Source organism: Schistocerca cancellata, chromosome 1, assembly GCF_023864275.1.
Source record: "Schistocerca cancellata isolate TAMUIC-IGC-003103 chromosome 1, iqSchCanc2.1, whole genome shotgun sequence".
NCBI classification, from domain to species: Eukaryota; Metazoa; Arthropoda; class Insecta; order Orthoptera; family Acrididae; genus Schistocerca; species Schistocerca cancellata.
This window is the reverse complement of record NC_064626.1, coordinates 647,082,789-647,107,562: the sequence shown is the minus strand read 5'-3', so window position 1 is coordinate 647,107,562 and position 24,774 is coordinate 647,082,789. Positions and strand designations below refer to the sequence as shown.

Sequence of the window (24,774 nt, the reverse complement as noted above, 5' to 3'; positions counted from 1 at the left end):
ATAGTGGAAAGGTCGGGTAAGAAGGCCAGTGTTCACTCTGTCTGCTTGCCGGGGGGTCTCATCCGAGATGTGGAGGAGGCCCTGCCAGCGGCGATAGAGAGCACTGGGTGCACCCGACTGCAAATTGTTGCTCATGTCGGCACCAATGACTCCTGCCGTCTGGGTTCAGAGGTCATCCTCAGTTCGTACAGGCGGTTGGCAGAATTGGTGACGGCGGAAAGCCTCGCTCGCGGGGTGAAATCAGAGCTAACTATTTGTAGTATCGTTCCCAGAACCGATCGCGGTCCTCTGGTTTGGAGCCGAGTGGAAGGCTTAAACCAGAGGCTCAGACGATTCTGCGGAGATCTGGGGTGCAAATTTCTCGACCTCCGCTATCGGGTGGAGAAATGTAGGGTCCCCCTGAATAGGTCAGGCGTGCACTACACGCTGGAAGCGGCTACAAGGGTAGCGGAGTACGTGTGGAGTGCACATGTGGGTTTTTTAGGTTAGAGAATTCCCTCCCTAGGCCCGACAAGACGCCTCCTGAGACGCGGCAAGGTAGGAGTAGGCAAAATGCAACAGGAAATAACAATATTAATGTGCTAATAGTAAACTGCAGGAGCATCTATAGAAAGGTCCCAGAACTGCTCTCATTAATAAACGGTCACAACACCCATATAGTACTAGGGACAGAAAGTTGGCTGAAACCAGACGTAAACAGTAATGAAATCCTGAACTCAGATTGGACTGTATACCGCAGAGACAGGCTGGACAGTGAAGGGGGAGGCGTGTTTATAGCGATAAGAAGTGCAATAGTATCGAACGAAATTGACGGAGATCCGAAATGTGAAATAATTTGTGTGAAGGTCACGGTTAAAGCAGGCTCAGACATGGTAATTGGATGTCTCTATAGGCCCCCTGGCTCAGCAGCTGTTGTGGCTGAGCACCTGAAGGATAATTTGGAAAATATTTCGAGTAGATTTCCCCACCATGTTATAGTTCTGGGTGGAGATTTTAATTTGCCGGATATAGACTGGGAGACTCAAACGTTCATAACGGGTGACAGGTAGAAAGAATCCAGTGAAATGTTTTTAAGTGCTTTATCTGAAAACTACCTTGAGCAGTTAAACAGAGAACCGACTCGTGGCGATAACATATTAGACCTTCTGGTGACAAACAGACCCGAACTATTTGAAACAGTTAACGCAGAACATGGAATCAGCGATCATAAAGCGGTTACTGCATCTGTGATTTCAGCCGTAAATATAAATATTAAAAAAGGTAGGAAGATTTTTCTGTTTAGCAAAAGTGACAAAAAGCAGATTACAGAGTACCTCACGGCTCAACACAAAAGTTTTGTCTCAAGTACAGATAGTGTCTAGGATCAGTGGACAAAGTTCAAAACCATCGTACAATATGCGTTAGATGAGTATGTGCCAAGCAAGATCGTAAGAGATGGGAAAGAGCCACCGTGGTACAACAACCTAGTTAGGAAACTGCTGCGGAAGCAAAGGGAACTTCACAGCAAACATAAACATAACCAAAGCCTTGCCGACAAACAAAAATTACGCGAAGCGAAATGTAGTGTGAGGAGAGCTATGCGAGAGGCGTTCAATGAATTTGAAAGTTAAGTTCTATGTACTGACTTGGCAGAAAATCCTAAGAAATTTTGGTCTTATGTCAAAGCGGTAGGTGGAGAAAACCAAATGTCCAGACACTCTGTGACCAAAATGGTACTGAAGCAGAGGATGACAGATTAAAGGCCGAAATACTAAATGTCTTTTTCCAAAGCTGTTTCACAGAGGAAGACTGCACTGTAGTTCCTTCTCTAGATTGTCGCACAGATGACAAAATGGTTGATATCGAAATAGACGACAGAGGGATAGAGAAACAATTAAAATCGCTCAAAAATGGAAAGGCCGCTGGACCTGATGGGATACCAGTTCGATTTTACACAGAGTACGCGAAGGAACTTGCCTCCCTTCTTGCAGCGGTGTACCGTAGGTCTCTAGAAGAGCGTAGCGTTCCAAAGGATTGGAAAAGGGCACAGGTCATCCCCGTTTTCAAGAAGGGACGTCGAACAGATGCGCAGAACTATATACCTATATCTCTAACGTCGATCAGTTGTAGAATTTTGGAACACGTATTGTGTTCGAGTATAATGACTTTTCTGGAGACTAGAAATCTACTCTGTAGGGATCAGCATGGGTTTCCAAAAAGACGGTCGTGTGAAACCCAACTCGCGCTATTCGTCCACGAGACTCAGAGGGCCATAGACACGGGTTCCCAGGTAGATGCCGTGTTTCTTGACTTCCGCAAGGCGTTCGATACAGTTCCCCAAAGTCGTTTAATGAACAAAGTAAGAGCATATGGACTATCAGACCAATTGTGTGATTGGATTGAAGAGTTCCTAGATAACAGAACGTATCATGTCATTCTCAATGGATAGAAGTCTTCCGAAGTAAGAGTGATTTCAGGTGTGCCGCAGGGGAGTGTCATAGGACCGTTGCTATTCACAATATACATAAATGACCTTGTGGGTGACATCGGAAGTTCACTGAGGCTTTTTGCAGATGATGCTGGGGTGTATCGAGAGGTTGTAACAATGGAAAATTGTACTGAAATGCAGGAGGATCTGCAGCGAATTGAAGCATGGTACAGGGAATGGCAATTGAATCTCAACGTAGACAAGTGTAATGTGTTGCGAATATATAGAAAGATAGTTCCCTTATCATTTAGCTACAAAATAGCAGGTCAGCAACTGGAAGCAGTTAATTCCATAAATTATCTGGGGGTACGCAATAGGAGTGATTTAAAATGGAATGATCATATAAAGTTGATCGTCGGTAAAGCAGATGCCAGACAGAGATTCATTGGAAGAATCCTAAGGACATGCAATCCGAAAACAAAGGAAGTAGGTTACAGTACGCTTATCGCCCACTGCTTGAATACTACTCAGCAGTGTGGAATCCGTACCGGATAGGGCTGATAGAGGAGATAGAGAAGATCCAACGGAGAGCAGCGCGCTTCGTTACAGGATCATTTAGTAATCGCGAAAGCTTTACGGAGATGATAGATAAATTCCAGTGGAAGACTCTGCAGGAGAGACGCTCAGTAGCTCGGTACGGGCTTTTGTTAAAGTTTCGAGAACATACCTTCACCGAAGAGTCAAATAGTATATTGCTCCCTCCTACGTGTATCTCGCGAAGAGACCATGAGGATAAAATCAGGTAGATTAGAGCCCACACAGAAGCATACCGACAATCCTTCTTTCCACGAACAATACGAGACTGGAATAGAAGGGAGAACCAATGAAGTACTCAGGGTACCCTCCGCCACACACCGTCAGGTGGCTTGCGGAGTATGGATGTAGATGTAGATGTTTTTGGGATTCCCGATTCTCGCGCAATTTGTCTGCCACTGATGTGCGGAGTAGCCGCGACAGCAGCTAAAACACCTACTTGGGCAACATCATTTGTTGCAGGTCGTGGCTGACGTTTCACATGTGGCTGAACACTTCCTGTTCCCTTAAATAACGTAACTATCCGGCGAACACTCCGGACACTTGGATGATGTCGTCCAGGATACCGAGCAGCATAAATAGCACACGCCCGTTGGGCATTTTGATCACAATAGCCATACATCAACACGATATCGACGTTTTCCGCAATTGGTAAACGCTCCATTTTAACACGGGTAATGTATCGCGTAGAAAATACCGTCCGCGCTAGCGGAATGTTACGTGATACCACGTACTAATAGGTTTATGACTACTACAGCGCCACCTATCACAGAGCGTAAAAAGTGGCCCAACTAAAACATTCATATTTCTTTACGTACTACACGAATATGTAATAAAAAATGGGGGTTCCTATTTAAAAAAGGCAGTTGATATCCGTCTGACCTATGGCAGCCCCATCTAGCGGGCCAACCATAGCGCCATCTGGCTTCCCCCTTCAAGCTAGACGAGTTTCGTTCTTTGTAGTTTTTGCGTTTGATGCTTATTTCGTGAGATATATGGCCCGGTCACTATCAATGGACCACCCTGTATACATCTACAACAAATAAAATTGTCATTCTTTGCATGGGATTGATATTTTGCCTATATGTTGCTGTAATATTTTTCTGATAAACACTTTTTCATCACTCTAAGATTACTGCTCTCTATTAAGTCTATCATACTTCCTTGGAGCACACATTAAAAGTCTGGAAAGAGCCCATTATTGTGGGTGACGGGGTAACGTACAGCTTTCTTGATGCCAAGAAGATTGTAGTCTACTCGTATACATGGCTAGATATCCTGCTCTTCTTCTTAGAAGACCTGGGTGTTGTGGTGAACCGAAAGCTTACGAGGTTCTAGAATTACTGCCTCCGAGAAATACGCTCACTGAGTTATAAAAATCAAGCGTCCAGAAGGAGGAGAGGAAGAGAAATTAAATTTTTCGCAGTGAAAGATTATATAGCTTTACTTTAGTGATCACAAAACGGATGAACAGCGAAATTGTTAGTACGGAACACTACTTACCTTTGTCAGCTGGATTTTACATGCTCTTGGATGCATACAGTGGTTCCCAAGGGAGGGGTACAGTTCTTGTATAGTTTAATACTGTCATTGTCTCACAGCTGTTGTATCTGACCTTCTGTACCCTGGATATTGTCACTGGAATAGATATGACGTACAAGCTAGTCCCATACACGTTCTATTGATGGAAGATCTGTGGATCTTGCTGGGAAAGGAAGAACGTTAATACGATTATGGGGTTATGATTATCACGTAGATAAGAAAAATCCCGTATTTTGCAACTACGTGTTTTATTTCTTTCTAACCAATCATGCTGCTCCATTCATTTTAGGCAACATCAGCGTTTTCATTTTTGTGACCTTCTCATCCGTGTGGTCTTCTGTAGAAACTGGACGTACACAGTATAGGTTTGTAACTCACAGGTCACATTTACACATTTCATTACACGTAAGCTATCCTATTGCACGCTTCACATAATCTTGCTCACTTGCTGTAGAGCCGGCGGAGGGATCCTGGGAGCTGTAGAGGGTAAGAGTGGAGTGGATTGGGAATGTAGAGGAAGACGTAGGTGTAGAGGCGTAATCAAAATGACGCCCCGTCAAACTCACTCAAGTGCTGGTAACGTTGTCCCAATTTTTTTTTTTTTTTTTTTTTTTTTTTTTTTTTTTTTTTTTTTTTTTTTTTTTTAGTCCGTGGTGGGTTCAAAGTAGTACCTTGCATTGAGGCTGGAGTTCTGGGTTGAGGTAAGTTTACGATTCAATACTGGCTTTATTTACACATTATCAGCGGCGTGAGCTGATGGTCCGTAGGCCGTACTACAGTGGTGATTTCTTCGATTAGTTTTTAATTTCACTTAGGGGCGATTCCACAATTCTGCGAGGCACTTTTACCCTGTGCCATTGTTCTGGGGCGATTGAGTCTGTGAAATCCAGGTGTCTGGTGGTGAACCGTACCGCGGCAGTTTCGTCCTGTGGGGTTTTGGTTTTAATCCTGATTTGGTCGCAGATCGGTAACCAGTGGAGTTCTTGGTGTAAGTCGTTGATTTGGGCCCATCTAGGGGCACCAAGGACGAGTCTTAAACACCTGTTCTGGATCATCTGTAGTGGCTTGAGATACGTGGATCTTTTGACGACCCGCATTAAGGAGCCATAGAGTAATTCGGGTAGGACCGTTGCCTTATATAGTCTAAGCTTTGCCTTTACGTTCATCCGCACGCCGGCCAGTAGCGGGTACAGCTGGTGCAGGAGATATAATAACTGCACCCACTTAGACTGGATGTGAAGTTTCAAAAGCATTTTACTGTCCGAAGTTACCTAAAGATAAATAACTTGATTGTTGCAGGTGATTACTCGGTAGCCGGGAGTAAGTCTGTCTCGCAGCTTGGGACGTCGGTGAGTGAACATCACCGCTCTGGTTTTCCATGGTTGAGTCTAATGTGGTTCGCTGCTGCCCATTCTTCCATAAAACTGAACTGACGTTGTAATCGCGCTATGCCAGCAGTAGTTCGTCTGCTGCTCGTTAGTAGGTTGGTGTCGTCCGCAAATTGGGCAAGGACGACTTGGGGCAGCACTGGTAAATCGTTTACATATAGGATACAGAGAGTCAGCGACAATGCCCGTCCCTGTGGGACCCCGAAGTAGTCTGTAGCTTGACCGTTGCTCATCGTCTTGAGCATGATCCGACGGTTTTGTTAAAAGTTGCTAATCAGTCTAAGGAAGAAATCTGGAATGGTTTGGAGATCTTCAAGTTTGAGAGGTAGCTAATCTCGCGATGCCCTATGGTATGCCTTTTCGATACCTTAAAAAATTGCTGCAGTGTAGTAGATTGTAGGCGATGTATTCTATTACCTGCAGGAGTCGGGAGTTCTGCAGACAGCGAAGGCTGGAAGGCGAACTAATCAGACCGGATAATGTCGCGATTTGTGATGAAAGGTCGTAATTGGTGCAGGTTAAAACGTTCCAGACTTTTTGAGTGTTGATAAAAGGCTGACCGATCTAGCCAACCATCCGACGCACTGCACGTCCGTTATATGTAAAGTGACAGACTTGATAACGTGGTCACACACACACACTAACACTGTTCTAGCCACGTCAGATGATTCTAGCTCTAGCCCCTTACCTACGGGTTGACAGTGACTGCATCTACATTCAGTCCGAGTTCTTCACTTTGTCAGCCAGTGTAGCTAAGCGCGTTTCTTTTCAAAAAAACTGGTTGCGTTTCCGCATCGTATCTCCCGAATATGTACCGTCTGCAGACGGAATGCTAGTTCGGGGTCTTCTGTGGGCAGGCTCGGTGCGGCCGCAGACGCTGCAGAGGCCTGCGCCGCCGCCCCCGCCTCCCACGGAGCCTCCGCCGCCGCCGCCCCCGCCGCCCGCCGCCAGCGCCCCCGGCGGCGGCACGCCGCACCCACCCGCCTCCACGACCGAGTGCCCGCCCAACGCCACCACGACGGGGGCTGCGCCGGGCAGCGACGGCAGGACTCCGCCCGATCCCGGCTCGCCGTTGCTCAACCAAGGTAAAGAGGCCGCCACTCTGTTTCAGCCCGTCTGCGTCTGCTGGTGTTTCAGAAAGAGTCATCTCATTTCACAAGACTACATCTTCGGCACGAATTAAGACTAACTTAAACAAAGGAGTGTAATGGGATTTTTTTTTTGTTTTCTTTTTTGACCACATGAAGATGCCTAGAAAATAGTGTCTCCCGTGCAGTAGGGCTGCCTGCCACGATATGTAGCCTGATTTCATGGTACCTCGCATAAACTAACTGTCACGCGTTTCCTTCTTCATGCCAATCTCCAAAGGCAGTGAGGACTCTCTGCAGCATTTTCAACTGGAAGGGTTTGGTTACCCACCATACCGCCCGGACTTAGCTCGCTCTGATTTTCATCTCTCCTCCAATGAACCGCTGGCTATGGAGACAACATTTTGGCACAGACAACGAGCTGAAACTCAGCGTAGAAAATTATCAGAAAGAAAGGAGGTTGCCTTCTTTGATAAGAGTATTGAAGAGTTGGTACAACGCCACGACGGACGTCTTAAGTCGGAGTAGCGACTATGAAGAGAAGTAGCTGGAAGGTGTAGCTCACTGTTGCAAATGAAACAGTTTTGACTTTCTCTGTAGTTTCCATTTCGCGACCGATCGTTCCTTACTGTCCGAGTAGCCTTCGTAATTTCTGAATGCTAAAACCATTGTAAATGTCCACCATAGGTTGCCGGATTATTCTTTCTTTATACAGATGAATTTTATTGTGTAATGTACCGGGTGGTAATAATTAAATTGCAGCTACCTACAGAACTCCGTTGTGGGCTGTAATTATCGTATAACAACGGAACTTGGTAGATATGGTAATGCTTTAATGTGGAACCGATTTAGGCTGTAAAAATTAGTTCTAATTTTAACCACCAGATGCAAATCTGGCGCGGTAAATGCAAGAAAAACGTACTGGGATACCTCCTTATTTAATGTTATAGGAATGGGACGTCGGCAGAAAAGGTTAAACAAGCGAGAAAAATGTGATAGTGATTTTATTATTAAACATTTTGCATGAAAACTGTGGTTTCCACATAGATGCGCTCTTCCAAAGCAGGAATCATATGCTGCACAAGGAGGTCTCGATAACGTGCAGACGTTACGTTACACCTGACAGGCCCCCAGCGCGTATTCTCTTCAAAGAACGGTGCGAGAATAAAGGTGCTGGTGATCCACACTAAGCAGTCACATAAGGCGAGTGCAATGGCTCTTCGTGCTCAACACGCGGTTTAACAGTACCCCAAATCCGGCAGTCCTGTGTATTCACTGCACCCTGCAGAGTAGTAAAATGTTCCTCGTCACTCCGTAGAATATACCCGGCCGCATGTCATCAGCTTCGATCCATGCCAGATACGGAAGATCAAATTACGAACGTTACTGCGTATTATGAGGTTTCTTTTGGTGCACCGTCTGTATCTTGTACTGCTACCAATATAATACAGACCTCAAAATTTTCCGTGCCGCTGACCATAGGACGGATAGTTTTCGTGACACTGCCCGAGCACTAGCACATCACGGAGCAGGTGATGCGTGGTCAGATACGGCAACAACAACCTCATGAATAATTTACACTCGGATGGTACGCTTTCCTCTTGCAGGTGCCACACCAAGCGCGCTCGTGTTTTCGGATTTCATTACCGTCTTCTTTAAACCATTTAATGACACCGAGTCTCTCTTCATACCTTTTCAGTTGGCGATATTCTGTCAGTGCAGCACTGTAATTGCTACCGTCCACATAAAACAACTTCACTATCACCGCACGATCTCTCTTCTCGATAGCCATAGTCATAAAAACTATAGACGGAGCCAGATTTTCATTTGGCGTAAAACATTGGAACTATTTTTTTTTTTTCGTTGTAAAATGGTTCTGTATTAGCGCGTTAGCATATCTACCAAGTTTCGCTGCCATACGGTGATTGCATCACACATTGGACCACAGTGAGTAGCTGCAGTTTAATTATACACTCTAATACATTACCATCCACTTTCGGCCGATGGCCATTTTCAAATGGTTTCATATAAACACATCAAAAAAAGTTTTTCATCGCCCCGGTTCCCAGAACTCCTGAAGACAGACGTTGGATATTGTTTCACAGACACAGCTCCTTCCACTGTTCAGAGACGCCACTAAACCCGCCCAAAGATGTAAACAACCATGCATGAGCAGCGCCTATTAGAGGGAGGGGGTCCGACAGCCGATCATTTCCAGTCATTACACCAGGAAGGAGGTACACGGCTCGTGTTGTTGTAGTTCAACCATACCTAGGCGATCAATACCGCGGTTCGATCGCGTCCGCATTGTTATTTTGTGCCAGGAAGGGCTCTCAACAAGGGAAGTCTCGAGGTGTCTCAGTGTGAAACAAAGCGATATTGTTCGGACTTGGAGATACAGAGCGACAGGAACTGTCGATGACATGCCTCGCTCAGGATTCCCAAGGGCTACTACTGCAGTGGATGACCGCTACCTACGGATTATGGCTTGAGGAACCCTGGCAGCAACGCCACCATGTTGAATAATGCTTTTCGTGCAGCCACAGGACGTCGTGTTACGAATCAATCTGTGCGCAATAGGCTGCATGATGCGCAACTTCACTCCCGACGTCCATGGCGAGGTCCATCTTTGCAACCAAGACACCATGCAGCGCAGTACAGATGGGCCCAACAACATGCCGAATGGACCGCTCAGGATTCGCATCACGTTCTCTTCACCGATGAGTGATGTATATGCTTTTAACCAGACAAACGTCGGAGACGTGTTTGGAGGCAACCCGGTCAGCCTGAACGCCTTAGACACACTGTCCAGCGAATGCAGCAAGGTGGAGGTTCCCTGCTGTTTTGTGGTGGCATTATGTGGGGCCGACATACGCCACTGATGGTCATGGAAGGCCCCGTAACGGCTGTTCGATACATAAATGCCATCCTCCGACCGATAGTGCAACTACATCGGCAGCATACTGGCGAGGCATTCGTCTTCGTGGATGCCAATTCGCGCCCCCATCGTTCACATCTTGTGAATTACTTCCTTCAGGATAACGACATCGTTCGACTAGAGTGGCCAGCATGTTCTCCAGACATGAGCCCTTCGAACATGCCTGGGATAGACTGTAAAGGGCTGTTTATGGACGATGTGACCCACCATCACTTTGAGGGATCTACGCTGAATCACCGTAGTTGAGTGGGACAATCTGGACCAACAGTGCCTTGATGAACTTAAGGGTAGTATGCCACGACGAATACAGGTATGCATCAATGCAAGAAGACGTGCTGCTGGGTATTAGAAGTACCGATGTGTACAGCAATCTGGACCACCACCTCTGAAGGTCTCACTGTGTGGTGGTACAGCATGCAATGTGTGGTTTTCAAGAGCTATAAAAAGGGTGTACATGATATTTATGTTGGCCTCTGTTCCAATTTTCTCTACAGGTTCTGGAACTCTCGGAACCGAGGTGATGTAAAACTTTTTTTGATATGCATACAAACATTTCAGCGACAAAACGGCATTTGAAAATGACTACAGGCCGAAAGTGGCCAGTAACACTAACACATGATGCAGTAAAGATCATCTGCATTAAAAATATTTCTAATAGGCTACGGCGGGTATTTAAAATGATTTTAGCATTTATTAAAAATGAAATTTTCGGCATGTTGTGCCAAGTGTATTATGATCGAGCAAGCGAGCTGGTTGTGCTAGACACATCCTACTGGCAACTACATGAACCGATCTCTTACAACTGGCACCAGAATAAATGTTTGGTTTCAATGCTTAAATTAAAATTCATTGAGTGTGTTTATCTGTTTCAGGTAGGAGATATAGTCTTGATAAATCTGATGACTCTTTTTGAAATCTCCTGTAAAATTTACTTGTAACTTCTTGTCTCTTTTACAGACATTGCATAATGCTGCATTTCCGATTTCGTGCAGTAAAAGTCGTAATTTCGAGTGGTCTTTTTTATTTAATTTTTTTATTTTTAAGTAGGTGTTCATACTTTTTTCACTATCTCCAAAAGTAGCTCGAGATTATGCAAGTCGCACAGAATAAACGACGGCACTCCTCGCAAACGACAGTAGTAGAAAGCAACAAATACCAAAAGCTCGTCCGTGTGCAACCACGTTGAAATAATCTGATTGGTTAATCCCATTAACTGTCATAAGATCCCAGACAAACAAAAGAAGAGAATTTTTTTCGCAGAGGTAGGTCTTGAGTAGAAACAGTCGCTACTCTATATCAACTGAAACCCTATTTGAAGAACAATATGGTTTTTAGAATGAGATTTTCACTCTGCAGCGGAGTGTGCGCTGATATGAAACTTCCTGGCAGATTAAATCTGTGTGCCCGACCGAGACTCGAACTCGGGACCTTTGCCTTTCGCGGGCAAGTGCTCTACCATCTTTTTTTTCCAATGTCAGGCTTACCACCTTTGCTGACATACATTTTGTTGTACTACCGCATAAATAGTGTCTACAATGTCCATATGTTGACAAATAGTGCCTAATTAGGAAATTAAGTAATTAAGGAAATGAATAAAACTGAAAATGTCCAAATGAAAGACATGAAGGCATTGCGGATAGTACAAATGTAAAAGAAACATGCTCCTGTAGCAATGAAATGAAATTCGTGTCGGGGGCGCCACCTGCTCACGACCCGACGTTCGATAGAGCAAGAGAGCCATCTATCGACTCGTTCTCCAGACGTTGGTGTAAGACTGGGTCGTCTTCTCGAAATCAACTAAGGGTCCGTAAGTGTGATCGATGTCTATCTCGGCTTCTTCGTCCATCTCATCTCTCACCCGTCACACCCCATCTGGCCGGCGGGTCGGTAAATGTAAGTCGCAAGTAATTAGCGAAGTCTTGCCCATATTTCTTATGCTGTTGCAGCTTCGTGTGTCCATCCAGGAGAAAATGCCAAAAATCAATTTTGTCCTTTTTCCGATTCGTTATACACGTAGCCCACCACCATTCCCCGTACCCATGTCACTGCATTGGTTTTTTGGACCGGAAAATAAGATACTTGGGGGAACAAAAGTGTGTCTGATGAAATTGTGTGAGGGGCGGAGCGTATCAGGAACGCCAATATCTGTTGTGCCAAGTGCCACACTGGAGCCGTCCCACTACATGCTAAACGATGTTCATCAGTGTCCACTGTTGCGCAGCCTAAACATAGTGGAGTGTCTGCCAAATGAATCGCGTGCCGCCGTTGATTCGTTGCGAACTTCCTGTTTACCACCACATACCATGTTGAGCGTACCGACATTGGGAGGTAAACGTTCCGTATAACGCGCCATATCTGTCGCCAGTTCTTGTCTGGGTACTTCTTTTCCAGGGTATTCCTGGGACACCGGCGCAGTAAGAGTTGGTATACATCTCGCGTCGTCGGTAGTCGTGTTGACCATCTGAGCTACCGAAGCACGACTCACGCCCGGTCTCACAGCTTTTTAATATGGTTTTTGTTTGCGCAATCTTCGTGCAATACTTCGTCCAAAACAAGTCATTCAAATACAAAAGCACTATAATCCTGAACCAAAGCTGTATATCTAGCCAGAGTAACCTCTCCCGAACTGTGGAATATATTTATTTTATATATTTATTTAACCTGATCTGATTAGGACTAGCAGGCCCTTTCTTACATCGGACCAGGGTTTCACACATACAGTACCTGTTTTTAAATCATACTTACCTAAGAAATAACAATTTTAATATGACAAATATTATTAAAATGATATGTATCTGAAGTGACAACTGAATAAATAATACTATGAACTGATAAAGTTAATACTGGAAGCACATGTACTACTGTAGCTATTGCCACTAATAGTGATAATAATAGTAATGACAACAACAATAATGACAGTAGCAGATATAAGAAGAATTTGTATGTGTAAAAAAAATAGATATTTTCTGAGATAGCGAGTTCTTGGGAAAGGAAGAAAATTTAAGGAGACCGCATCGTCATGGTTGAAAGAGGGATCTACAGGGGTAAAGAATGCGTACAGTGACAATGGAAATTATTGTTACTTTAGTAGATACGTCGTTAACTGTTTTCTGAAGATGGAGATGTTATTCAGTTCTCTAGTACAATGCGGGAAGTTATTCCAGAGTCGGGTTACTACTACTGAGAAGAACTTCGAGAAAGTGGGTGAACGATAGATTGGGACAAAAAGGATTTTGCTCTAATGGGAACGGATGTTTCTGCCATGTTGTTCAGACAAGAGCGTTAAGGACGAGGAGAAGTATGAGGGACAGTTTTCGCTGATAATATAGTGTAGAAGGCAGAGAGCATTGAAATCTCTGCGCTTGACTGCACGCAGCCAGAATAGATGTGCATATGATAGTGAAATATGTCAAAGAATGGAACGTCACAGGTGTAACGAACACAGGCATTCATAACCAATTCCAGGTATCATGAGCGTTTCTGAGAATGGCCTTGCAATAAAACATCGCTGTAATCAACATTGGAAGTATAACTGTTTGTACTAGTTTCTTTTTCAGGTCAAGAACGGAGCCTTTTATATTTTCGTACGACATGGAGAGATGCTGAGCCCTTCTTGTACATTGCGGTTACCAGTTCAGACCAATTTAGATTTTCATCTATTATTACTCATAGATTCTTCGATGAAAGATAAAAGTTGACATTTGTCCTGATTGTAGGGATTCCCCATATTTCAGGGTAATAAACCTAGAATGACCAACCAGTCCCGCTTGTGTCTTCTGTGGGTTGAACTGTTAACCAAATATCCTGCCCCCTATTTCGTAGGGCAAACAGGTCGGTATTGAGATTCACGATGGCTGTCTTCAGGTTTATTGGTTTAGCGCTAGATACAATTTGAGGTCACTAGCGTACATGTGGTATTTGCAGTAAGAGCAAACTGAAGACACAGTATTTACGCACAATGAGAAGAACAAAACATAATAACGAACCCTGAGCGGACGTCTAATACAACATGCTTCCATTGCGACTTCATGGTGCCGGATATGCACTGCTGGCGAGACGTCAGGTATGAACGAAACCACTGCACTGCGCTTGGCGAGAAATTAGAAGAGAAAGGCATCCCAAGGTGAATGATGGATGTTATTAAAAGTCAGTAAAAGAACACAGTTGCTTTAATACCTGTTGCTGAGGTGACGGAATTTAAATAAGGTGTTAGTCAAGGACGTTGCGTATCCTCCATTCTGTTTAATTTGTACGTAGATGATAACGTATGGAGAAGCCAGCGTCCTAAAGATATGGGTCTACGTCGACATATGTTAGTCAGTAACCATCTCTTTGCATACTGTCAGTACGGACATATAGCCTGGAAATTAGTACAAAAATCCATCTGCTCATAAAATATAATTGCGAAGTACTGAAAACCTTAATCAAAATAATAGCATTCTAATGCAATGATTTACTGGTACTGAAAGAAAATCATGATCACGAAAGACGAAGCACAAGAATGGCCAGAGAACGGTATGGGAAATTCGATCAGCTGTGTCCTTTTCAAAGGAACTATTCCGGAATTTGCCTTTAGCATTCTTTAAAAAAAAAATCGGGAATCTATATCCGCATAACCGGTTGGGAATCAGAGCATCCTTCTCTGCGAATGTGAACCTGCTAACCATTGCACCCATCTCGCCCGATCTCTTATAATAACGATTAGAAATATGTTTAGATGATATTCGCTACAATAATTAACAAAATTTAAATATCGTGGATGCAATGTCACACACGATTACTGTGTAAATGCTGAAAACAAACCAAAAACTTTTTCAGGAATGTACGGGACGGTTGGAACACCTGTCAGTTAGATTCTGTGGAAACCCAAACAAATTATTAATATACATACCGTTTTGTATAACAGCGAAGTTTGGATAAGGAAATTCGCGGACAAAACTAAAATCCAGCGGCTAAACGAAGTTTCTCGCTGTTTCATAAACAACACAAGCAAAAACAACCCAGTATGGCTAAATGGCTCTGAGCACTATGGGACTCAACTGCTGTGGTCATAAGTCCCGTAGAACTTAGAACTACTTAAACCTAACTAACCTAAGGACATCACACACATCCATGCCCGAGGCAGGATTCGAACCTGCGACCGTAGCGGTCGTGCGGTTCCAGACTGTAGCGCCTTTAACCCAGTATGATGTAACTGATAGCCGACGTTGCCTATCGCGAAACATTCTTTTAAGTCACCAGTCTTTGAACTGATTTCATGCTGTCCTTCATCTTTTCCAGTCTTATGCTAATCTTTTAATCTTTACGTTTTTACTACAATGAACAGTTTCTGTAATCTGTTTTGCTTATTTTTCCCTTCACTGCACTTTCAGCGCAAAGTTAACCATTCTGTATGCTGCAACACTTGTCCCGCTAAATTGTCTCTTCTCCTGGTAATGATCTTCCATAGACTGTTTTCCTTCTTTGTTCTTTGTAGTGCTTCTTAGTTTTTTACTTTACCTGTCCATTTAATTTTTAACGTTCTATGACAGCACCACACCTCTAATGCTCCCAGTATATTTTTTTATCTAGAGTTCCGAGGGTCCCCGTTGTGAGACTCCTCTTCGTCGCTCACTTGGCTGATAATAACTTCTGTGTTTGCCAGTGTGAACTGTTTCATCATTATTAATGTTATTTTTGGTCGGTTGGGTGGATGTATTTAAGCACAATAGACTGAGATGAAATCGGTAACATTATTTCTGCGCACGGCGATACCTCGACTTTCGCAAGAGTTTCTCGGAAAAAAGAGGAAAAGAGGGGGGGGGGCGGAGGAGGTGTCCTAGCAAAGAAACTACGCAGTAGCTTTCTCTCCAGCTTGTATCGTGATGGATAATACTAATGCCGATGTGCTGTTTGAGGCTTTCCCGACGTAATAAATGCTTAGAAGGTTCTCGGCCAGTGCGTCGGATCGTATTGTCTAAATTGGACATTTCCACAAGTCAGTTGCTCGACATCTTCAGGTCTCACTTGTGACTAGCTGTTGTGGCTGTCCAATTTATACAAGCAACACTAATCTTCTATAACTCCCCCTATGTTGAGTATCTGATTCATTGCAGAGGGATTTTGAAATCCCATAGGAGGCAATGGAAATGCGCTGCAGCAACGTCAAGGTCCGGAATGTCAGCGGGATGGGTGGTTCTATTACGTATTAATAGGCGAAGAGACCCATTATTGTCTGATTATACTTTTGGCGGTATATCATTGGGAGGAACCGTCAGGAGCAACCTAAAGAGGAATGAATTTATAAAACTAGCTATATTCAAAGGCAGATACCAGAACGAACATTACCGAGATGCTCAAAAAATCTACTAGGGGCCACTATAAGGTTGGTGTCGTGTATCACAGACAAGTTTACTTTTGAAATTCAAAAATCGTACTTTCCAAGAAAAGTCGGGCAACATACGCGGTCCCCCCAAAAAGTTCCGAAACAGATTTTATTGCTGGTACACAAAAAAACGTCAGCGCAGTTGTTATGATCGCAGCCTAAATTAGCAACTGTCAAGAATAGATGTGTGTTCGACCTGTCATTTGTGAGCAGGCAGTGATAAGTAGTGGACGTGCAGCCTAGTATGTCAGCGCTTTTATGGGACAAATCACAATGGAGCTACACCTCCAAATCAATATTCAAGGCATGCTCCAGAATTATATGCATGCCTGATATCTGTTCTTTCGACAGGGAGTACAGATGGGAGGCGCTAGGTGCGAGTGGAAGTCGATCGGGGAGCGTACCGAGACAGTCTGCGCAAGTGCGATACCTGCTGTGTCCGAGAGACTCATTGGTTAACGCAACTGCCTGGTAAGAAGGAAATCGCAGGTTCGAGGCCGAGTCCGGCACACATTTTCACGTGTCACCGCTGATTACAGATGCAGTTGATAGCATTAGTGCTTTTCCTTCCCTCTCTTCCGCCTCCAGTTCACATAATCATTCTCCAGAACGTTTTGAAGAAGAAACAACAATAATGCCTCGACGCCTGCCGCGAACTGAATGCAAAACGCAGGCAACTGGTCTTCTGGAAAAAATAATCGCGGGTGTCGAGTGTTGGCGTTATCAGTACCAACCCACAGTTCTGGCATGTGCCTCTCGACCAAGGAGTACCCCCTAACAACCTTCACCAGAACAGGGAGACTGGACCTATCTTATTTGTTGCTAGGAGACGCTATCTCTGGGGAAAAATGTGAGCCACACACCGCAAGGTGGATATAGAGCGTACACTGAGATCACAAAAGTCTACCGATAGCGACATGCGCTTGTAAAGACGGAGGTAGTATCGCGTACCCAAGGTGTAAAAGGACAGCGCGATGGCGGAGCTGTCATTTGCACTCAAGTGATGCGTGCGAAGAGTTTTCCGACGTGATTATGGCCGCACGACTTGAATTAACAGGCTCTGAACACGGAATGGTAGTTGGAGCTAGACGCCTGGAACATTCCATTTCGTAAATTATCAGAGAATTTAATATTCTGCGATCTGTAGTGTCAAGAGTGTGCCGGGAATACCGCATTTCAGACATACGTCTCAGCACAGACAACGCAGTGGCCGACGGCTTTCAGTTAACGACCGAGAGCAGCGGCGTTCGGGTTAATTTGTCACTGGTAACAGACAAGCAACACTGCGTGAAATAACTGCAGAAATCGGTGTGGGACGTGCAACGAATGAATCCGTTAGGACAGGGAGGCGAAATTTGGCGTTAATGGGCTATGGCAGATGACGAACGACGCGAGTGCCTCTGCTAACAGCACAACTTCGCCCACGTCGCCTGTCCTGGGCTCGTGACGACATCGATTCGACCCTAGGCGACTGGAAAACCGCGGCCGGGACAGATGAATCCCGTTTTTAGTTGGTAAGAGCTGGTAGGATTCGAATGTGGCGCAGGCGCCTCGAAACCGTGGACCAAAGTTGTCAACAAGGCACAGTGTAACTTGCTGGTATTTCCATAATGGTGTGGGCTGTTTTTAAATGGAATGGACTAGGGTCCTCTGGATGTTCGATTGCTTGGAGACCATTTGAAGTAATTCACGGAAGTCATGTTCCCGAACAACAATGGAATTTTATGAATGACAATGGGCCATGTCACCGGGCCACAACTGTTTGTGACTGGTTTGAAGAACGTCCTGGACAACGCGAGCGAATTGTTTGGCCACTCAGATCGCCCGACGTGAATCCCGTAATCGAGGGGCCACTTCGTTCACAAGATCCTACACCGACGACACTTTCGCAATTGTGGTGTAACTAACCTGTTTCTACGGGTTATTGCGTTAAGATTACGGTCGCCACCGACTCTAACCATACAACTCATCAAAGGTTTGGCCGAGTCAGAAAATAAATTAATTTTATCATAGACCAAAAACTCATAAAAATGCATACGTTGTGACGTCACCCATAGGGGATGCGATGCAATTAATAGTATTGACCGTGCACTGTTCACGAGAATCAAACATTTAAAATAAAATAGAAAATGCATCAACACTGTGCGTAAGATCAGCTCCCAGCAACACACCTGAAAATAAGGCTTAATCTAAAGCATTTGTTTTAAAATAAAAGGGGAAACTGATCACTGGACCAGTGCTTAAGGAAACGTGTTGAATCGTTGGATGTGCTAAAGGGAAAGCTATGAGGTGAGTGGCGTAGGTGCAAACACGTAACCTCGGAATACAAGAGAAAATTGTGGATAAAATCATTTATTCCTAAGATATGGATGTGAGGCATGTACACAATCCCTGATAACATAAATTTCTAAAACATTAAAGAAAAGCATCGATACATTCACCGTTATAATCTACACCTAAAATCATTGGTGTGAATCATTTATGCAACTGCTGTTGCCTGATAACTGATAGCAATAACTCGTGAAACGGTACACGTTTCAAAGTACACACGCGTGCCCACGTGGTTTGTGGAGACGCAATTGCCAAGTATCGTGGCCAAGTTGCAACAATATCACATCACACAATCGTGAACAGTTAACATTCTTTAAAACAAACATGAGATCGGACAGGTAGTGATGACGGTAGCCCAACAAACTCTAATGTTCAACCACGTGGCTGGCTCCCCATGGGTGAAAGATACGTAAAGCAAGGAAAATTTACGACAAGGCAAAGCTATTAATATTTAGAAAAATAAAAGCTTATACAGGCACAGCTGAAGGCAAACAGACATTCATACAGAAGCGAGTGCTCACTTCTTACTGACACCTTGCTGAGGCGCTCTTCTGGCGGATCCAAATCTGCTGTAGAAATTTACTAAAAGAAAAATCTGCCAAAGTTTTGCATTCCTTGCTGCGACAAGGCAAAGCAGTCTTTCAGAGTTGAAAAGTGAGACCAAGAGCTAAGAGCTCTCCTCTCGCCAAGTAACAACGCGCCACGCGGTCACTCTAACTCGCCCTTCTTCCACTGGAGCACAGCTGTGGATGCTTCCCGTACCGCCGGCAGGCTGCCTCCCTTTTTCTTCTCCAGCCTCTTACACGCTCACCGTGGCCCGGAAAACCCAAAGATGTCATTTCCGCCACCAACCTAATGCAGGTAGATTTTTCACAAGTAGCGAAAACCTCTTTGCCTACTTGACCGCTACGAGAGTTGGCTATTCTGTACAACTGCTGCTGAATCTGTATGACTATCCCAGACTTCCTGCAGCAGACTACGCCACCGTCTAGCAACGTGACACACAACCACACTCGTTTAATCACACCAGTATGAGAGTTATGAAAAAAGAGAAACAAGGAAAAGAAAGAGAAATGCGAGTGAAAGTGGGCTAATGAATGGTGGCTACAGGACCCTTTCAGACAGTATGGCTCAATATTTCTGCAGGGGATTTCCAATGATTTTTGAGTCGATGCCACATCGAGTTGCTGCATTACGCCAGGCAATAGGAGGTCCGACACAATATTAGGAGTCGGTGTAAGTGATGTTTTGTTTTCATTTTAATTTGATTTTCAGTGCCAAAATGGTCTGTGGATTAATATTCGATAAACCTCCTCTGCTAGTTGCATTCTCTCCATCCGTCATACAGTGTCTGATCTCCATGCAGCTCCCAGGAATGTGAGAGCAGTCGGTCCGTGCAGTGAGAGCAGAGTGGAAGTTGGAACTTGTCAACAGGCGGCGGCGGCGGAGGGGGCCTGTTGCGGCGGCTGGCCTCCTCGCACTACCAGAGCTACACGGCGGCGCTGTCGGTGACGATCGCGGTGGGCTGCTGCCTGCTGCTGCTCAACGTGCTCATCTTCGCCGGCATCTACAGGCAGCGCGGGGCCGGGCGGCGTGCGCGCCGCGACAAGGAGGAGGAGAAGAAGATGGCCGCCGTGGCCGCCGCCAGCGCCGCCGCCGGCGACGCCGCCGAGGCCACCAAGGTTACGCTCGCTCTGCCGCCACTACAACTATCCGCCGCTCTTCTACCGTTACCTCTACGTCAAAGAACAGCCCAAGGGAAGACAGGAAGCTGAATACCAGTTCTCCCATTCCACCCCACCCCACATCACCATCTTCCCATTGCTTGTAACATCCAGTCAGAAGCCCTATTTCTTTTATTACGTGTTGCCAACAGAAAAATGCTCCGATAGGAAGGAAAAAGGGCTAATATTCTACTAATCAAAATATCCAAGGGTGTACTGCCGGTCTACAGTGTCCAACGGGCACAATATTTCGGCGATCATACATGTCGCCATCATCAGGTGAACTGACGGACTGAGCTCCTGTGAACGTGCCGGTATGGAGATCCGTACGCTGTGGCTGCTCAGGGGGAACTGGCTTCGGTCGCGGCGGCGGCAGATTTAAATACCCTCCGCCCGCAGCGCACTCCCTCCGCCGTCCGCGCCCCGCGCCACGGTCACGCGGTGGAACAGATTGCGGCGGCGTGTGAGATGACGTCGGTGTGATGGCTGTGTCCGCTGTGGTCATCACAACTAAACGTTTGCTCGATTTACTCTTGATTAACCCAATCGCTGGTTCCCAAGCCTTGCTAAGATTATAGCCACAGTCACGGTTTATGACGTCGTCATTGGTGCGAATTTCGATGGCCTCTCTAACAACACTGTCCCAGTATCTCGACGTCTGTACCAGAATCCTCGTGCGTTCATACTCCATAGCGTGATTTTCCGACAAACAATGTTCAGCGACCGCCGACTTGCTCGGATACATCAGTCTAGTGTGCCTCTGGTGTTCACGGCATCGATCCTCGACGGTACGCATCGTCTGACCAATATACGACTTGCCATATTGACACGGAATCTGGTACACGCCGGCCTTCCTCAGACCGAGGTCATCTTTGACGCTCCCCACCAGTGCACGATTTTTATTCGGAGGACAAAACACAGTTCCGACCCGGTGTTTCTTCAAAATGCGGGCGATTTTTCCCGAGAGTGCGCCTGTATATGGAATAAACGCAGTGCCTACCTCCTCCCTCGTGATTTCATCCATCTCCACAGGTTGTGCTGTAGTGGTTGGGCCGAGACCACGTTGAATCTGCCACTCTCTGAGTCCCCATTTTTTCGAAATACAGTTCTCAGATGTTCCAATTCCTGGGGTAAACTCTCTGCGTCAGAGATAGTGCGCGCTCTATGTACTAGTTTACTGTTTATTACTGATTTTTAACAGACCCTGACTGAAAAGTGGGGTACCAGCTATCTCATTCTACCTCTCTCAGCACCTTTAAAGATTTTCCCAAAAATATCAGAAAGCAAATACACTCCTGGAAATGGAAAAAAGAACACATTGACACCGGTGTGTCAGACCCACCATACTTGCTCCGGACACTGCGAGAGGGCTGTACAAGCAATGATCACACGCACGGCACAGCGGACACACCAGGAACCGCGGTGTTGGCCGTCGAATGGCGCTAGCTGCGCAGCATTTGTGCACCGCCGCCGTCAGTGTCAGCCAGTTTGCCGTGGCATACGGAGCTCCATCGCAGTCTTTAACACTGGTAGCATGCCGCGACAGCGTGGACGTGAACCGTATGTGCAGTTGACGGACTTTGAGCGAGGGCGTATAGTGGGCATGCGGGAGGCCGGGTGGACGTACCGCCGAATTGCTCAACACGTGGGGCGTGAGGTCTCCACAGTACATCGATGTTGTCGCCAGTGGTCGGCGGAAGGTGCACGTGCCCGTCGACCTGGGACCGGACCGCAGCGACGCACGGATGCACGCCAAGACCGTAGGATCCTACGCAGTGCCGTAGGGGACCGCACCGCCACTTCCCAGCAAATTAGGGACACTGTTGCTCCTGGGGTATCGGCGAGGACCATTCGCAACCGTCTCCATGAAGCTGAGCTACGGTCCCGCACACCGTTAGGCCGTCTTCCGCTCACGCCCCAACATCGTGCAGCCCGCCTCCAGTGGTGTCACGGCAGGTGTGAATGGAGGGACGAATGGAGACGTGTCGTCTTCAGCGATGAGAGTCGCTTCTGCCTTGGTGCCAATGATGGTCGTATGCGTGTTTGGCGCCGTGCAGGTGAGCGCCACAATCAGGACTGCATACGACCGAGGCACACAGGGCCAACACCCGGCATCATGGTGTGGGGAGCGATCTCCTACACTGGCCGTACACCACTGGTGATCGTCGAGGGGACACTGAATAGTGCACGGTACATCCAAACCGTCATCGAACCCATCGTTCTACCATTCCTAGACCGGCAAGGGAACTTGCTGTTCCAACAGGACAATGCACGTCCGCATGTATTCCGTGCCACCCAACGTGCTCTAGAAGGTGTAAGTCAACTACCCTGGCCAGCAAGATCTCCGGATCTGTCCCCCATTGAGCATGTTTGGGACTGGATGAAGCATCGTCTCACGCGGTCTGCACGTCCAGCATGAACGCTGGTCCAACTGAGGCGCCAGGTGGAAATGGCATGGCAAGCCGTTCCACAGGACTACATCCAGCATCTCTACGATCGTCTCCATGGGAGAATAGCAGCCTGCATTGCTGCGAAAGGTGGATATACACTGTACTAGTGCCGACATTGTGCATGCTCTGTTGCCTGTGTCTATGTGCCTGTGGTTCTGTCAGTGTGATCATGTGATGTATCTGACCCCAGGAATGTGTCAATAAAGTTTCCCCTTCCTGGGACAATGAATTCACGGTGTTCTTATTTCAATTTCCAGGAGTGTATGTTTGGGTTCTTTTTAACGTGCAAATCTCCTCTCACTCGTGCAAGACCCTCTAACTATAACTCGCTCACGTCCACTCTTCTTCTTCATATTGTGGCTTCGTTACCCTGCTTGTGTCCTTACCTTCTTAACAATTTCCTTCCATTCACACTGGACTCGCATTCGGAAGGACGACGGTTCAATCCCGCGTCCGGCCATACTGATTTAGGTTTTCGAGAATTTTCCTAAATCGCTCCAGACAAATGCCAGGATGGTTCCTTTGAAAGGGCACAGCCGACTTCCTTCCCCGTTCTTCCCTAATGCGATGAGACCGATGACCTCGCTGTCTGGTCTCCTTCCTCACAACAATCCAAAAATCCTTCCATTCTGCCCTCTCGTTTACTTTCCTTTCCCATACTCTGAGTCTTGTTTTCTTCCACGTCTTACAGACATCGTTTACATGGTCTTCCTTCTATTATTCTTCCTATCAGTTTCCATTGGAAGACCTTCATTGTAGTTCTTGTGTCCTCCATCCATAGGAGATGCTCCAACCTGGCTATTCTTTTAATTAGACTCAGTTCCTCGTGTGAGACGATCCAACTCATAACTGCGCCTTGCTCTCCGCGTGCCATTATTATTTTGCATTTCTCCATAAATTTGCCGTAGTATTCTTCGTTCAAACATTGATCAATGTGTAGTGTTTCCTTTTATCCTCGGGGCTCTGCCGTGAAAAATATAAAATAGAAAATCTGATTGATATCTTGAATTTTGGTGGTTTCAGTTACGGATAAGGCGGACTTATTATTGATTGAGATCGTGCTGTAATTTGACCGTGTATGGCAGACCGGGTCGGCAACACTACAAAAAGCGACTGTACGGAAATAGCATCAGAAAACTAATTGAAATTTACCTTATAATCTTGTTAGATACGCAGTATTAATTACAATATACACTCCTGGAAATTGAAATAAGAACACCGTGAATTCATTGTCCCAGGAAGGGGAAACTTTATTGACACATTCCTGGGGTCAGATACATCACATGATCACACTGACAGAACCACAGGCACATAGACACAGGCAACAGAGCATGCACAATGTCGGCACTAGTACAGTGTATATCCACCTTTCGCAGCAATGCAGGCTGCTATTCTCCCATGGAGACGATCGTAGAGATGCTGGATGTAGTCCTGTGGAACGGCTTGCCATGCCATTTCCACCTGGCGTCTCAGTTGGACCAGCGTTCGTGCTGGACGTGCAGACCGCGTGAGACGACGCTTCATCCAGTCCCAAACATGCTCAATGGGGGACAGATCCGGAGATCTTGCTGGCCAGGGTAGTTGACTTACACCTTCTAGAGCACGTTGGGTGGCACGGAATACATGCGGACGTGCATTGTCCTGTTGGAACAGCAAGTTCCCTTGCCGGTCTAGGAATGGTAGAACGATGGGTTCGATGACGGTTTGGATTTACCGTGCACTATTCAGTGTCCCCTCGACGATCACCAGTGGTGTACAGCCAGTGTAGGAGATCGCTCCCCACACCATGATGCCGGGTGTTGGCCCTGTGTGCCTCGGTCGTATGCAGTCCTGATTGTGGCGCTCACCTGCACGGCGCCAAACACGCATACGACCATCATTGGCACCAAGGCAGAAGCGACTCTCATCGCTGAAGACGACACGTCTCCATTCGTCCCTCCATTCACGC

General features: G+C 46.1%; 1 protein-coding gene across 1 annotated transcript in view; it reads left to right on the top strand.

The window, feature by feature from the left end:
* The window catches only part of LOC126091812 (neuroligin-1-like), an 803,327-nt gene that overhangs the window by 730,723 nt on the left and 47,830 nt on the right, over positions 1 to 24,774 (top strand). The window contains exons 10-12 of the mRNA XM_049907115.1: positions 6,789 to 6,835; positions 6,929 to 7,016; positions 20,087 to 20,334. Coding sequence (XP_049763072.1) covers positions 6,789 to 6,835; positions 6,929 to 7,016; positions 20,087 to 20,334 — 383 coding nt within the window. The remainder of the gene's footprint in view (positions 1 to 6,788; positions 6,836 to 6,928; positions 7,017 to 20,086; positions 20,335 to 24,774) is intronic.